Source organism: Dasypus novemcinctus, chromosome 5 (genome assembly GCF_030445035.2).
Source record: "Dasypus novemcinctus isolate mDasNov1 chromosome 5, mDasNov1.1.hap2, whole genome shotgun sequence".
Taxonomy (NCBI): domain Eukaryota; kingdom Metazoa; phylum Chordata; class Mammalia; order Cingulata; family Dasypodidae; genus Dasypus; species Dasypus novemcinctus.
The window spans coordinates 157651004-157667821 of NC_080677.1; the positions used below are offsets into that span (position 1 = coordinate 157651004).

Consider the following 16818-nt stretch of genomic DNA (forward strand, 5'->3'; position numbering starts at 1 on the left):
TTTTTAATACTTTCTTGCTCTTGACCATTCCCATCCGCACACATTCTGTAATATCTCCCATCCCCCTTGATTCATTCACCCTTCTAGTTACTACTCCACTCCAGCAAAGGCTGCAGAGTTCTCTACCTGCACTTCCCTCTTTCCTATTTTTTTCCTTTTTTTATCTTTAATTTTTTTTAAAGATACATAGATGACAAAAAATGTTACATTAAAAAATATGAGGGTCCCATATACCCCAAACCCCACCCCACCCCACTCCTCCCACATCAACAACCTCTTTCATCATTATGACACATTCATTGCATTTGGTGAATACATCTTGGAGCACTGCTGCACCACATGGATAATAGTTCACATTGTAGTTTACACTCTCCCCCAGTCCATTCAGTGGGTTATGGCAGGATATATCCCATTCTCTCTTGAACCCATTCCCACCAGGCTTTCGTCCCACTACACCTCTAAAATCTGTCACCATCACCAATGGCCTCCGTCTTGCCAAATCCAATGTGATTCTCTAGTTTAGGTCCCACTCTTGGCAGCAGAGTAGAGTGTTTAAAAGCACTTTGTACTCTGGGCCAGACTGCTGGTCTTGAATCAGCTGTGAGAACTTGGGCAAATCCCTTCACATCCTGTGCCAGTCATTTGTAAAAGGACAATACGAAAACAATGCTACATTATAGGGTCTTGAAAGGATTCTGTGACTTAATACACATAAAGTGCTTTGAAAATGCCTGACTACCAGGAAGCCTTCAATAAGCATTGACTATTATCCCTGTGAACCATCCCCTTCTTGAAACTCTTCAATTGTCTCCCACGATTCCATACACTCTTGATTTTCCAGGCAACTCCTTGTCAGGCTCCTTTGCTGCCTCTTCCTTTTGGTGTTTAAATAGTGAAGGGTCCTAGGGGCTCAGTACTTAGCACTTTCTTCTCTCTTTAGTCTCCCTCAGTAGTCTCTTGTATCTCAGATGGGTCCCTGGCTTTAAATCCCATCTGTGTGCTCATGACCCTCAAAAATGTATTTCCAGATCTCATCTCCCCAGAGTCCCAGACTTAAATATTCAAAATTTCCTCTTGGATCTCCAACAGGCAATTCAAATTTAATAAGTCCAAAATAAAAGTTCATGATTTTTCTCCCTCTGTACTTCCTATAATGGAACACCCAGGAATTACCCAGATTCCTCGTTTCCTCATCTTCCTCATTCAATCTATTAGCAAGTCTTCTTTAACTTTCAGGATATCCCTCGGATGCGATTACTTCTCACCATCTCCCCTATCACCTTTGGTCCAAGTTCCCATCATCCTTCCCCTAGACCTTTACAACAGCCTCCTTACTCGCCTCGTTTCCACTCTTACCCCAAATAGCAGTCAAATGATTTTTTAAAACATCCATCAGATCATTTCTATGACAAAGTCAGGTAAGTTATCTACCCAATAACCATCCTCCCAGTTTTCCTTACAAATATAACTTTTATGCTATTGGTAACAGCAACGTGTCTAACCAAGACAAGGTTTTCCAGCACCCCTTACAGCGAGGTGTGGCCAGTTGATTATATCATGGTCAACGATCTAAATGGAAGGCTCCCTAAAGGGAGCTGACCCAGTCAGTAAGTATGCCTTTTAGTCTTTCTTTCCTTCTGCCCGCTGTGGATATGACAACTGAGTTCTTGTAGCCAACTTGGACCAGGAGGAAGGGTTGAAGATGCAAGTTTAGGGACAGAAATGGCCTTATAATGCCACTTCTGGACTTCTCCTATATAAGAAAATAAAGGCTAAATGTTAACAACTATTTTTTTTAATTATTTATTTCTCTCTCCTTTCCCCCAACCCTCATTGTCTGTTCTCTGTGTCTATTTGCTGCGTCTTCTTTGTCCGCTTCTCTTGTTGTCTGGGTTTCTTTTTGTTGCGTCATCTTCTTTGTGTCAGCTCTCCATGTGTGTGGCACCATTCCTGGGCAGCTCTCCTTATGGGGTGCACTCCTTGTGCGCGGGGCTCCCCTACGAGGGGACACCCCTGCATGGCAGGGCACTCCTTGGGCGCATTAGCACTGTGCATGGGCCAGCTCCACACAGGTCAAGGAGGCCCGGGGTTATTTGAACCGCAGACCTCCTATGTGGTAGACGGACACCCTAACCACTGGGCCACGTCCACCACCAACAACTACTATTTTAGATTTTACTATATACATCTGACCCTAATCTGGAATGATGCAAGTCCTCTATTTAAAATCCCCAGTGGCTTCCCACCACACTCACCATGACATCCGCTCTTCACCAGGATCTCTAACATCCTATGTGGTGACCCCTGCTTCCTACTTCTGTCACTTTCCAGCCCACTCCCTGTGCTCCAAACACACTTTCACACTTGCCAGTCCCTCTGCCGGGACTGTTCATCTTCCCGATTTATGCATAGCAGATCTTTGCTTGCTCACTCATGTCTCAGCTCAAATGTCACATGCTTGACCTGACTTCATTTTTTATCCTGTTACCACGGTCAATTTTCTTTCATTGCTTATTTTAAAAATCATTTCTTTTGTTTACTCTAAGTTTTCCATCATGTACCTAAGCTACATGAGGGCACTGACTTTGGTTTATTCACCACTGAATCCCGTAAGGTCTAGAATAGGGCCTAGCAAATAGGAGGGATGAAATAAATCCTCATTGAATTTCTATTCAGTGGCAAAAGGGTTAAATAAATTTTGTTGGCATAATTTATCAGTTTTGAAAAAATATAAATTTAGACTCACCTCACACCAACAGAAATAAATTCCAACTGGATTTCGTATCATTAAATGTAATGGCAAGGAAACAGCAAAGCAATACTACAAAACTTATAAGGATACCTGTAAAACCTTGGAATGGGGTTCCCCTTAAACTAAAAGGAAAGTCCAGAAGCCATAAATGGAAAGATGAAAACTTTCCATGTAAAAATGAATTTTAAAAAATTTAACTCCAGAGTTAAAAGAAACTGATTACTGGGAAGTGGACGTCACTCAACTGATAGTCCATATACCGTATGGAGGGTCCAGGGTTCAATCTCCAGGGCCTCCTGACCCGTGTGGTGAGCTGGCCCACATGCAGTGCTGCCGTGCCCAGGGAGTGTCATGTCACATAGGGGCGCCTGGTGTAGGGGTGCCCCACGCACAGGGTGGGTGCCCTGCAAAGAGAGCCATCCCGCAGGGAAAAAATAAAGCACAGCCAGCCCAGGAGTGGCACTGCACACACGGAGAGCTGATGCAGCAAGATGGCGCAACAAAAAAAGAGACACAAATTCCCGGTGCCGCCTGGTAATGCAAGTAGATGCAGAAGACACACAGCAAATGGACACAGAGCAGACAACAGGGGTGAAGGGGAGAGAAATAAAAAAAATTAAAAATAAAAATAAAGTACATTGTTAATGTAACATTAAAAAAAAAAAAAAAAAAGACAACTGACTACTTCTTGCTTTGAAGGGTATACCAAACCGTGAGTTGCTTCCTAAGGCCTCCCAAGACCATGTTAATTAAATGAATTAAATTTAACTCATTTCATTAAAAGAACTGCTGAATAAATGTTAACAACAAAGGAAGTGAAGAATATCATTATTCTGAGATATTTCTAGATTTATGCAAGATGGAGAAAAGATGGATGCCTCTGATGAATAAATGAGAAAAATACAGTCTAGGATATGCTGACAGGGACTATAACAGAGCCAAGAGCAAATCTGCCTGGGAGCACCTCAAAACCTCCTGGCAGCCAGGTGTAGTGGAGGTGTGAGTAAAAAGGGGAACCAATTAGAAATAATGTAGAAGGGAATTTTTGGGGTAATGGGAATGTTCTATATCTTAATTATGGTGGTAACACAAGTGTTTTTATTAAAAACCCATCAAAATGTACTCTTAAAAAGGGTTCATCTTACTCTATGGAAAATACATTTCAAAGAGATGATTTTAAAGACTGCCTTTGGAATCTATATCCAAAGTTATTCACTGCAGCTTTATTTGTAATTGCAAAACACAGGAAACAAATGGCATAATTTTGCTAAAGAAAATATAGGATAAATAAACCAGAACCTAATGATAATGACCATATATATGGTGAAGATATGAGAACAGAATGGAATAGGTGGGAATGGCAACACAACTGTATATACAAATTTGACTTTTGAACAATGTGATATCCAAAAATCATTAAAAGGCATGAAAAAGTAAACCCTAAAATTGCATACAAGCAGAAACATATGATCTCAACTTAGGCCCAACTAATAATAAAGCCACATTTTTTGAAGAATCACAAATTTGTTCAAGTAATTTGAACATCTGACTGTAGATCCATGCGTGAGGTCAATGTAAGGACAAAAGGAATGCAAATAAATTTTGACATTTCTTTCACAGGTTTGTGGCTGGTGGCTCTATCAGTATTGTAATCCTGAAACCATTTTGTAAGTAACTTAATAGTATCACTGTTAATGGAAAAATGAACCGTGCGAGAGGAAGTATAAATAGACATGCTTATAAAAGTACTTGGTTATACAGTCTGCCCAGTACTATAAGATTTACTGGTGTTGTTTTAAAGAAAATGAAGTTTGTTGTGTGTTTAACCTGAAGAAAGGTGGTGTGAGTATAACACACAGGGATATTTAACTAGCCTAAAATTCCTAGTAAAGATGCGGTCAAAGGAACATAAGTCCAAAAAGGACAAAAGTCTTGTGGCCAGGAGCCTACTATTAATATTTCCCGCTATAGCATGCTTAATGCACGCAGTTCCTGTTACAAGCACGTACTCCAGAGTGCTGAGGCTGTGGGATGCCTGCTGCCAATATCCACGGGGGGACATGGAGCTATTCTCAGCAGGCGTCTTCTTTCCATTCATCGACTCTCCCTCTCTACTTAGCGATCATCATATCGTTTATTTTCACTAAACTTTCTTAGACTATCTTTTTGCCTAAAGTAACAAAAATATCATTAAAAAGTCCATGTATACAAACCTCTTGCTAAGGAAAAATACACATGCACTCATGGAACGAGAAACTACAGCCTCAGAAAAACAATTCTAAATGAGTTGAGTACGTCCAATTTTGTTCCAGAAAAAAAAAAATGCATGGTTTTCTCTAAATGAATATCAAAAATCAACTTAAAAGAATAAGAGAACAACTCAGGAGACCCACCAAGGCATGATATAGCAACAGCTAACACTAAAACACAACACCACGTTCTCTGATGCATTTAATGGCACTGTTGAGAGAACAGATGCAGCTCAAGTGGTTGAATGCCTGCTTCCCATTTACAAAGTCCTGAGTTCAATCCCTGGTACCTCCTAAAAATATATGAACTTTTAATGGCACTGTTGAGACTAGTATTCTCCCCAGTCTTCAATATGAAACCACTGAGGCCCAAGACGGTGAAGTAAGTGGTGGAAGATCAGATAGCACCCAAGTCACTGGGCTGGGATATGAACCCAATCTGATTCCAAGAGGCCACACTCTCAACCACTATACTCACTAACAACTAGCAAACGTGCATTAAAGAGGCAATATCTTTTTTTTTTTTTTTTTTTTTGCAATACCCATTTTTTAAACGAAGTGTTTCAGAGTGAAAAAAAGAAATTGTCCCAATTTTTAAAATGAATTTTGCAAAAACGAAATTAGTCGCAGCAGAAACCCAATCTCCCAGTCTCACTCTTGCTTCTACCCCCAAAGCTGGGGCGGGGGACTTAGCAGATATGAAAGATGATACAGCCTTTAAGCTGTGTCAGGGAACAGATTTGAAATACTATTAGAAACAAAACAGATGCCTATTTCCTCTACATAAATACATAAATATCTTAAAATTACAAATAGCTATACTATAGAAATTGTATTTTTATTTTACCTAGAAACTAAAGAAACCCCAGTTTAAACAAAAGTACAAAATTAGAAAAAATTGATTAGATGGCTGGATATACAACAGAAAAGTCAAGTTTTTCTTTATTAGCAATAACTAAGTAGATTCTGAAATGAAAAAAACTACTCTATTCACAGAAGTGACCAAAAAAAAAAATTTCCTAAAACTAATTTTTATAAAGGACAGGACTCATAAAGAAAACTATAAATTACTGAAAAACCATATAAAACCTGACAGAAAGATATACCATGTACCTTAATGGCAAATCTTATTAAATTAACAATTAATGAAGAAATACCATACAATTTCAATTAGAATCCCAAGCTTTAAAAAACTGAATGAAATAATAAAATTTTGGTTTAAGAAAATTTTAATTATGTAATATTCCAAACAAATTCAAGAGACAAGTCACTGGCTGGGAGAAGACATTAGCAGTACGTATTATTGACAAAGGATTAGCATCCATAACACATTAAAAAAAAAAAGGTAAACTCCATATCAGTATTTTAAAAAAAGAAGGAACTACAAAATGGAAAGATGGGAAAAGGATCTTTCAGACAAGCAAACATTTTTTTGAAAATGAGTAAGAAAGGACTTGCCTTATCAGCCACTAAAGCCACTATAATAATTACTTTTGCTTCACAGGTCCCAATGGCAGTCTGATGAAACCTGTGGAGCCCTTCTAAGAATGTTTTTTAAAGCATAAAATAAACTACATAGGACTAAAAAACACCACCATCCAATTACACAAAATACATTAATTACTTTACATGGTTAACAGTCCCTAAAATTCAGAGACCTAACATTGATTCCAGTATTTATGGGAATTTAATCTAGGACAAAAGGGGTATTTCAACTCAGTGCATTAAAGAATTAAATTTAAAATCCTAGAGGAAGCTTAGGAAAATTATGTACAATCTAAGAGTTGGGCAAACTTATTCAAGAGAAAATTCAGAAGCCATAAAACATAATAGACAACCACAAAAAACTGACCTGAAAAACCAGCAAAGGATCTGGATAATCATCTCACAGAAAAGCAACTCCAAATGGCTTACAAACATGGGGGGAAAAAAAGTTCCACAGAAAATGCAAACTAAAGAAATGAAATTATGCCTTACAAAGATCCAAATGGATCTTAAAATGTGAGAATACATGGAAAATGACATGCACACATATTGCTAATGGAAGTATAAATTGACAGATTTTCAGAAAGCAATTTACAAAAGATAAAAAAACTAAAATAACATATACATTTTGTTTAGCCCACCTCTCAGGCAAGTCTCTCACATAGAAATAAAATGACACATGCACAAGGATATTTATTACAGCACTATCTGCACTGGAAAAAAACGGAAACAAGATAAATGCCAATTCATAGAAGAATGGCTGAATATTCTGTGGCAATATTATACCATGGAATATTATACCATCATTCAGATGGGTGGGTTAGATATACTGAAGTTGGCTTGGAAGGATTTTCACAATCTATTGTTGAGTAAGAAAAGCAACATCCAGAGATGAATGTACAGATGACTGCAAAACAATGTTGATGGATTTGCATTTGATTACAGGGTCCTGGAGAAACGCAGGCAGAGCACATACCCCAGGTAGCAGCATTGATTACCCCAGAAAGAGTGGGGCAAGAGGGAGAGTCTGGTGATGGGGGAAATGAAACCCAAGCACACAAGACCCTGCACAAGGGGTCCTTAAGACAGCACAGGGAGATTAACTCATTGACAGTTTTATTTGCATATGTCCATAGAAGTGTATGAAAGCAACCTCACTAAAATGTTACTTAAGAGTGGCTTTTCAAGTGATAGCTTCCTTTTTCTTCCTTATGCAAATAAATAATATATTGAACTCAATGTACAAAGAGCACTTAGAAGAACACATACACTTTCTTACACAGCATATGTTTGGTTTCAAGAAAAAAGAAAACCCAACTTAAACTGCCTTAAACCAAAAGGGAATTTATTGGCTCGCATAAGAAACAGTCCAGAAATAGGGGACTTCCGGTCTTGACTGCATCCATAGGCTCCAGGCTACTTCGGACTCCAGCTTAGGTTCCTGGGTCCTGCCCTCTTTATGCTGGATAAATAAGCTTCAGCAAGTTCAGAAACTGAATCCTCACACCAGTCTCCAAAGCTGTGTCTTCTTCGGTCGCTCCTGAGGAAGACTCTACAAACATCTCATATCTCAGCAGCCTGATCTGGGCCATCACCTCCCCCAGAACCATTCACGCCGGCCAGACAGGGGAGGGTGGCTTTGGACCAACTCTAGGGCTGGTTGCAACAATCCCCCAAACTACAGGCACAATGATGGGGGACAGGGGTATTCAAAGAAAAGGTGGTTGGTGGAGGCGGGAGCAGGAAGTAGAGGCTGCCTGGCAACTAAATGCCCACAACAAGGGTGAGCAAGGATTAAAGTAATAGAAATACCGAATAAACATACTAAAAGTACTCAACGTCACTAGCCATCAAAGAAATGGAAAAAAAAAAATCTATAATGCATTATCAGGTGGGAAAAGGAAGAAAAATGCATAACCTTTCGTGTGAGGTCACATGACTATTGGAAATATGTGTGTGTGTAAACCAAGAAGCACTTAAGCAAATTTTATACCACTTTTATAATCAGAAATATTACTGATACCTAAATATGAAGCAGTAAGCTTGTAACAAAAGAGTGAAATATAAAGCCCCATATGTAATGAAAGTTGACCAACTTTTCCCACCTGATAGATGCTCCCATTATGGGAAAGAAAAAAAAAAAGATATACCTAGATAAATCTATAGTCCTGAAGTCTAAATACTTGAAAATCTCTTAGAAAAGGTCTACACTAAAGCTGTATTTAAATATACAATGGATATGAGGTAAGTCTGTGCTAGCCCATAGGTAGGATAAGCTCAGGTGTAAGGATTCTCTTGTGAACTACAGGGACAGTACCATCCTTAGTACAGAATCGTGCATATTTCTAGAGTGCGCAAACTACAATGAATCAAGATTAAGTCCAATTCCACTGCACTCAATCAAAAGCTCTACACCACGTGTGCATGTACAATTACGTACTTGAAAACACCCCCCAGATTTCAATTTCATGTAAAAGAAATTGTTCCTGACTTCATTTCTTTTCTCATGTCCAATTACAAATAGGAAATTCAGGAGCCATAAATCCTCTCACTTTGTGCCTTTCTAGGACAGGGTCTTCACTTCACCCTGAGAAGGTAAAAGAACTAAGCGACACCTATTCCACCACCTTAATGTTTACATCAAATGATTTATGGAGTTGCTTTACATCGGTGGAATTTATTTCATAATAAATCTGAAACATATAACAGAGAGTCATAAGGAAACAGGAAACTATCTTAACCCTGCTGTGTTCCAACAAAAAGCTAGTAAGAAGCCATAGGAGAGAGAGCAGTGGTTAAGAACATGGGCTCGGAAGCAGAGGTGCCCTAACTGGAATCCATCACTGATTAGCTATGTGATCTTTGGGAAGTTATCTAATATATCTCCTCTTTAAAATGAGGATAGTAAGAGTAGCAATCTCTTAAGATTGCTGTGTGGTTTAATAAGATAATTCCACACTTAGAACACCATCTGGCACCAAGGAAGCTTTCATTAATGTTAACTATAACTCTTACTATAAATTGAATACAGCTATTTATTTGTTTAGGTATATCAGTAGTCCTAGATCTCAAAACACTATGTTCTATTTTGTACGATGTGCAAAAGGGACTTTAGTAAGACTACTTCAAATGCTTCTGAAAAGATATTTAAGTGAATGATTTTAGGTATGACAACAACCGCACTTATGAGACCTCTACTATGAAACAGTAAATTTGCACAAAACATTACAGTGAAAGCCACATCACAAAACAGAATTTAAATAATACTATATTCAGATGTTCCTCAGCTCATGAAAATAAGAGGGAAATGTGTAATATTTCCTGCACAAATACATCTAGGGAAAGCAGGCTATTGTATTTATTCAAAAATTATAAAAGGTTACAATATAAACCTATCAAACAAAATTACTTTTTAAAAGTTGTATTCAAGTAACTCATGTGTATCCAAATTCTGACCAAACTAACAATCCAATTTGCACAGAAAGACTATTATAGCTGAAGAGCAAGAAATATTAACCAGAAAAGTCTTAATACAGATACCACAAACACAAATCTAAAGTTTTAATATAACATGAACAAAGTAAGTACACGTTAGCTACCTTTCTCCAACATTATAGTAGTAAATATTTTATATTAAGTATAAACATACAGAATGTATAAAAGCTTTAATCACGTGTAATGCAGTCTTAACGAGTATAAGCCAAGGAGAATGTGAGGCTTTCATCTGTGAAGATGTACATTTCATAATGAACCTGACCTGAAATGCAACACACTTACTACAAAGGTGACCCACAAAAACGCTTACTGTGGCAACTTTTACAGAGACTCTGAGGGTTATCATAATATCCAACCTTAAAAGACAAACTACTTATTTTGGGACTTAAAATATCAGGAATCAACGTAAACTAAATAGCATGAGCAAAAAACATACAATGTACAATAGCAAGAGGTTAGAAAACTGAATACTGTGGAAAAGATTTATTAGTGTACCACTGGTTCTGATAAATTATTGGTTACTTATTACAGTAAATGATCAAGATTTTCACTCCAACAGTATTTTCCCACACATATCAGAACCCGGAAGCAATATTTCTTTCTCGAAATGTCATTTAGTGTTTCTCCCCCACCCCTCAAAACACAGAAACAGGTTTTTTAATAACTAGCCATTTACAAAGTCGTAAGATACAGGTCTTCATAAACATTAAACAAGCTACAGTTGAGGTACTTGGACAAATACTACCAATATTTATGAAGAAAAAGGTGGCAGTTTGAAAAGTGGTAAATATTACATGAGTTATGATAAACACACTATTCAAGTTCTTCTAAAACCAAAATAGGGGGAAATCTCATTTCCATTCTGCCAAACACCGCCTAACCAGGCTGATCCAAGAGGCCACTTGCCCAAGGTACATACAATAGAAATAAAAACTCCAGGTAAGCAACCAATTTACTCACTGAAGTAAATTAAAAAGTAAAACCAGGCTGCTTTAATGTACCAATGCTAGTTAGAAGCATCATCAAAAGAATAAAGATTTAATTGTAAGTGGCCGGGGCTACATACTGTAATGAGAATTTTGCTTAGTACTAAAAAAGAACCTGACAGTGCACATCCTAGAAAAGCTGTGGAATCATGCTTTCCTGACAGAATTCACTGGTTTGATGATACATGTACACCTCCCAGTGTTTCTAGTTCTACATACCAAGTAATTCTGTAACTGACAGGAGGATACAAGCAAAAAGGAGACCAAAGGCAGACCTTGTATCAACATATACTAGATGGATAGATTTTTTTAAAATTACATGATAAATGTAATTCATAAAATCAAATGTACTCATAAAGGAACACCTATTTTATGTTACATAAAAAACTGTTGACTGCAAATTGGGCATGCTTACCATAACGTTTTACCTGGGAAAGCTGGTGAGTGGGATTTCTTGCAAATATTTACTGCCATGATACAAAACAAATATGTGCAAACTGCAAGGTCCCTAAAGTAGCAGTTAAGAGTTTATATACAGAAGGATGTCACTATCTGATCAAATATGCAAGAGAAGAAATTTCCCAGAGTTTATAACACGGAACAATAACCACCACAGGCTCCTCCTCCTTGGCCTTCTTCCCTGTGTGACAGTTTTACTCCTTTATTCTGGTTCTCACTTTCCCACAGTCCAGGGGTCTGAATGATCTTTTCCACAAGTTCCTCAAAGGCACATTGGACACCATCACAGGTCTTTGCACTTGCCTCTGAAATTCAAGAGAAAATGTCAGAGTACACATATTCCAAGGATTACCCAGCGTATCCTTGACTGCTCTCTCCTTATCCTCCACACCCTATCTACCAGCATCTCCTGTCAGCTTTGCCTTCTACATATCTCCCAGATCAGCCAACTCTCACCACCCACTACTGCTACCATTGTCAACAACAGCAGCCTCATTCTGGACCACTCCAAGAGTAACGAGGTTCTTGCTTCCACTTCTCATAGCCTATTTTCTACACAAATGATCTTTTTAAAGAATATCAGATCACCTCACTACTCCCCTGATTTCTACCACACTTAGAATAAAATCTATCTCTTAACCATATACTCTGAGGTCCAACATGACCTGCCCCTACATCCTTTTCTAATCTCCTTTCCCACCATCACCACCCTTCCCCCAGCATAAATGATGCTCCTACCTACAAGATTTCTTCCTTTTTCTTCAACACACTAAGCTGGTTCCCACCTCAGGAAATCTTTCCTGTTTTCCTGTTTAAGATGATCTCCCTTTAGATAGTCACATAATGGATTCCTGCTCAAATGGCACTGCCTCAAAAGAACTTGCCCTAATTGTCCCCATCACCAGTCTCTCTCTCTCTCCCCTTATACCAGGGGTTCTTAACAAGGGGTCAATGAGTTTGAACTGAAATTAAAAAAAAAAAACGTTACTCTTGTGAGGACGTGTTAGTGCAGTTATGATACATTTATTAAATATTACACAGTATTGCGTGGACTTAGTAAGGGATCTGTGGTTTTTGCATGACTGGCAAAAGGGTCCATGGAACAAAAAAGGTTAAGAACCACTGAACTACGGCATTTTTTATAAAGTACCTTCCAGACCCTGTTTCAGAGCTACAATAAGGCCCAGGGACCTGTAATTTTAAGAAGTTCCCCAGGTGATTCTGACATACCTAGTCCACTGTTTTGGACCAGAGGCTGGCAAATTTTTTCTATATGGGTCAGATAGTAAATATTTTGCAGACCATACAGTCTGTTGAAACTACTGAATTCTGCCATTGTAGCACAAAAACAGGTAGACAATATGCAAATGCATAGGCATGGCTGTGTTCCAATAAAACTGACAAAGCAGGTGGTGGGTTGCCATCGTTTGCCAATCCCTGCTCTGCCATGCTTCTGAAACATTAATGAGCACAGGAATCACATGAAGATCTTGTTAAAAACATAAATGCTAATTCAGAAAATGTGGGACAAGCTCCCAGGTGCTGCTGCTGCACATGGACCAGCAAGACACAACTTTACATAGGGGGCCAATAACAGAGCCAACCTATGCCAGGCTCTTACTGAACGCCATTACCACCTCATGGGCAGAATTTAAGTGTGTTTATCTGACTTCACATAATGTGACCCTATTTTACTGTTTTTTAAAAGTGATGCTATTCTATTTTTATAAAAGAAAAAAATAAAAAACCTAGTTCTATAGTTAAGATTTTATAGCACAAGGCAACCTACGAAGTAAATAAATATACTGAAGAGATAAATTTGGCAAAAACTCAATTTAAAATGCCTCATAAAACAAAAGGGTAGATCTTCACATACCTACCTATGAATAACATGGAATGTTTTCGTGCAAATTTCAGGCCTTCGTTTCTATCAACTTCACGATTTTCCTAAAAGATGAATGCAAAGATTAAGGAAAAGCTCAAGAAAGAGAGCCAAAATGCCAAGTGTATGCCTTCTTACCTTATCAATTTTATTTCCAACTAGCATGTTTACTATGTCATTTCTTGTGCAGTATGTTTCCAATTCATTTAACCAATTGTCCAGTTTAACAAAGGTATCTCTTCTTGTGACATCATAGACTGAAATAAAAGGTAAGTCATTTATTAAATCAGCATTAGAAATAAGAAGCAACAATATACTTTTCATATGTAGCTAGGAGCTAACATGATTATGTAGACAAGTCTATTTATGTTAAACCTTCAATGCTTAACAACCAATGTCTACTGATGCAGACGGAAGAAACGAGTGTATTCAGAAAAGCACATGCACATACACACACTTCAATCTCATTAACACGTACTGTTATAAAAATAAAAATACACTGGGTGATAAGTGAAAAATAAGTTAAGCAAAACAAACAGCTGTTCCCATCCATGATGATAAAAGAAGTTTATCTAAAAATCAAAAAGTATTTAATTCTAATCTGTGACAAAATAGCAAAGAATTTAATCACATATGACTGTTAGTTTGTTTCTTCCAAAGATCAGATTTTGCAACTTTGAAATATGTAGTTAGTTAATAAGATCCTGATCATCTTCCTCTATTACTTTCATCTTATATCATCCTGAATTATATAATAAAGAACTTAATAACTTATCATGTTTTCTAAACTTGGATGCTGATCCAAAATGATAGAACAACTGTCAAATTAAAAGAAATGAAACCAAAGCCTCATAAAAAAAGGAATTCTCCCTACAACTGATCAATATTCATTTTAAGCAATTACCCAGGAATAGTAAGGACAAGCACTGTTCAAGAAATTACAGAGGGTCCACATTTGGTTTTTAGTGCTTTTTTGTTTGATTAATACTCTAAGACAAACCAACTACATGTGGATTTTTATTTCATTTTATTTTTTAGATTTTATTTTATTTCTTTCTCTCCCCTTCCCCCCCCCCCCCCATTGTCTGTTCTCTGTGTGTCCATTCACTGTGTGTTCTTCTGTATCCACTTGCATTATCTGGTGGCACTGGGAAACTGCATCTCTTTTCTTTCACGCAGGGCAGCTCTCCTTGCGGGGCGCACTCCTTGCACGTGGGGTACCTTTACACAGGGGCACCCCTGCGTGGCATGGCACTCCTTGTGCACAGCAGCACTGTGCATGGGCCAGCTTACCACACACATCAGGAGGCCCTGGGGATCGAACCCTAGACCCTCCATATGGTAGATGGACCCTCTATCAGTTGAGCCAGGTCCGCTTCCCTATATATGGATTAATTCTCAATTATGTCCTCATCAACATGTGCTTTTAAACCAAATAAATTAGTATGGTCTTTATTTTTTAATTGCTAAACAAACGGCTGAAAAGAAATTTCCAGTTTTAATATTAATATTAAATGCAATTATTTTATATAATAATAGTCCTAAAGAAAAATAAAACGAAAACTTATTGACCCTCAAAAGACTAGGAAAACCGAAAATTCTAGCAATCTGCAAAAGACAGCCATATTTCTTAAACAGTGAATTAAAATAAATAACTTACCTAATATAACACCCTGTGCACCTCTATAATAACTGGGAGTTAATGTTCTGAATCGTTCTTGACCAGCAGTATCCTAAAAGTAGCAATTAACTATTATTAAATAAAACTTAGTATAAATAATAGACTTTTAATAAAAATTATATACATGCAGAAGCTCATTTAAAACCTGGAATTTAAATATATCCTCTACTGACAATTATTTTTATCACACATGAAATCCACTTCATTGAAAGTGGCAGTTCTCAACTCTGGCTATACAATGAAATTTCATGGGAAACTTTAAAAATACTGATGCATGGGTCGAACTCCCAGATATTCTGATTTAACTGATCTTGGATGCAATAGGAATTTAAAAATCTTCCCAAATGATCCTAATTTAGAATCAAAGTTGAAAATGACTGATTTAAAAGACAAGAACAGGGTTGTAAGAATCTCTTATATTAGACTTTTTCAAATATTTTCTATATATTTTCTTTTAGGAAAATGCATAAAACTAAAACCACATGTTGTTTCTGACATACATCAGTACTGACAAACAATTAATGTTGCACACTAGCTAGGATATGTAAATTCCAAAAGGACAGAGACTTTGTCTGCTTAATCACCATTTCAAACCCAGTACCCAGAGGAATTCTTTTTTTTTTTTTTTTTTTTTGAGGTACTAGGGGCCAGGGATTGAACCCAGGAAGCCAGCACTCAACAAGTGAGCCACATTGGCTTCCCTGAGTTGGTTTATTGGGTTTGCTTTGCTTGCTGTTTGTTTGTTTCTCAGGAGGCACCAGGAACTGAACCTGGTACATCCCAGGTGGGAGGCAGGTGCTCAACTGCTTGAGCCACATCTGCTCCCTAGAGCATTTCTTGACATAGGACAGCTGCTGGATGTTTACTGAAAAAAGTGAATAAACTATTTAACATAAAAGGATTCACTTCTGGGCCTCACTCCTTCTGTTTTCTCTCTGCCATCCCTGGACTTCAGCTTCAAGCTGGCTAAGATTACTTAAAGTGGTGGTAGGCAAACTGCTGTCACTGCTTACCACCAGTTTTATGACATAAAGGTTTAGTGGCCTGTTCATTTATGTATTTCCTACAGCTGCTTCCACACTATGAAAGAGTTGAGTACTTGTGACAGAAATGGTATGGCTCACTTTAGGCTTGGTCTAAATATTTACTATCTGGCCCTTTAAGAAAAAGTATGCTGTCCACTGATGCAAAGGAACCTGAAGAACTTTACTTAGCTACCAGTCCCACAGTTTTAAGTGTAGACTTAGCTATGGGAGAAACAAGTTTCTTTATCTAGAAAAGGTTTTAACAAATCTCTAAGAGGTTTACTAGATTGGGGAGGAATTTCAAAACAAAAACAAGGGACTCTAGCAATAGCCAGTTTTTTTGGCCTGGTCTAAGTAGAGACTACTTTAAGAGAGTAACAAGAGAGAGTATTCCAGGTAGTTTACAGCCCCAGTAGAGGAAAATAAGTTTGTGCACCATTTTGCAGACCCCCAACTCTTCTACAGATATGCTTGTATATATGCAAAATATCTACAAGGACTCCCTGCTTCCAGAGTCTCACCAAATCTTCAGAGAACAGAAACACTGCGTCCCTCCACCCACACCGTGTTGAAGTGAAGGAACAAAATTAAAATTAAACTTTCCAAATATAAACCTATGAGTGGCGAGCAAAAATTATTTCTCTTTTAAAAATTTCTTTCTGCCCCAAGGTTCCATGAAACTGGCTCTGATATTTTAAATTATTCAATTTGCACAAATATTTTAATCAACTTTTCAAGGATGATCATATAAATTAAAGACTGCATAAAGTGGATCTTGCTATCTAAACCAAATTATCAATTTGA

The 16818-nt window shown here is 37.7% G+C and overlaps 1 protein-coding gene across 1 annotated transcript in view; it reads right to left on the minus strand.

Moving 5' to 3' along the window:
- Positions 1-6212: 6212 nt before the first annotated feature.
- Positions 6213-16818, minus strand: part of RAB18 (RAB18, member RAS oncogene family) — a 36362-nt gene continuing 25756 nt past the window's right edge. The window contains exons 4-7 of the mRNA XM_004470748.5: positions 14969-15041; positions 13447-13565; positions 13307-13373; positions 6213-11731 (exon numbers count right to left, since the gene is read on the minus strand). Coding sequence (XP_004470805.1) covers positions 11556-11731; positions 13307-13373; positions 13447-13565; positions 14969-15041 — 435 coding nt within the window. The 3' untranslated portion in view covers positions 6213-11555. The remainder of the gene's footprint in view (positions 11732-13306; positions 13374-13446; positions 13566-14968; positions 15042-16818) is intronic.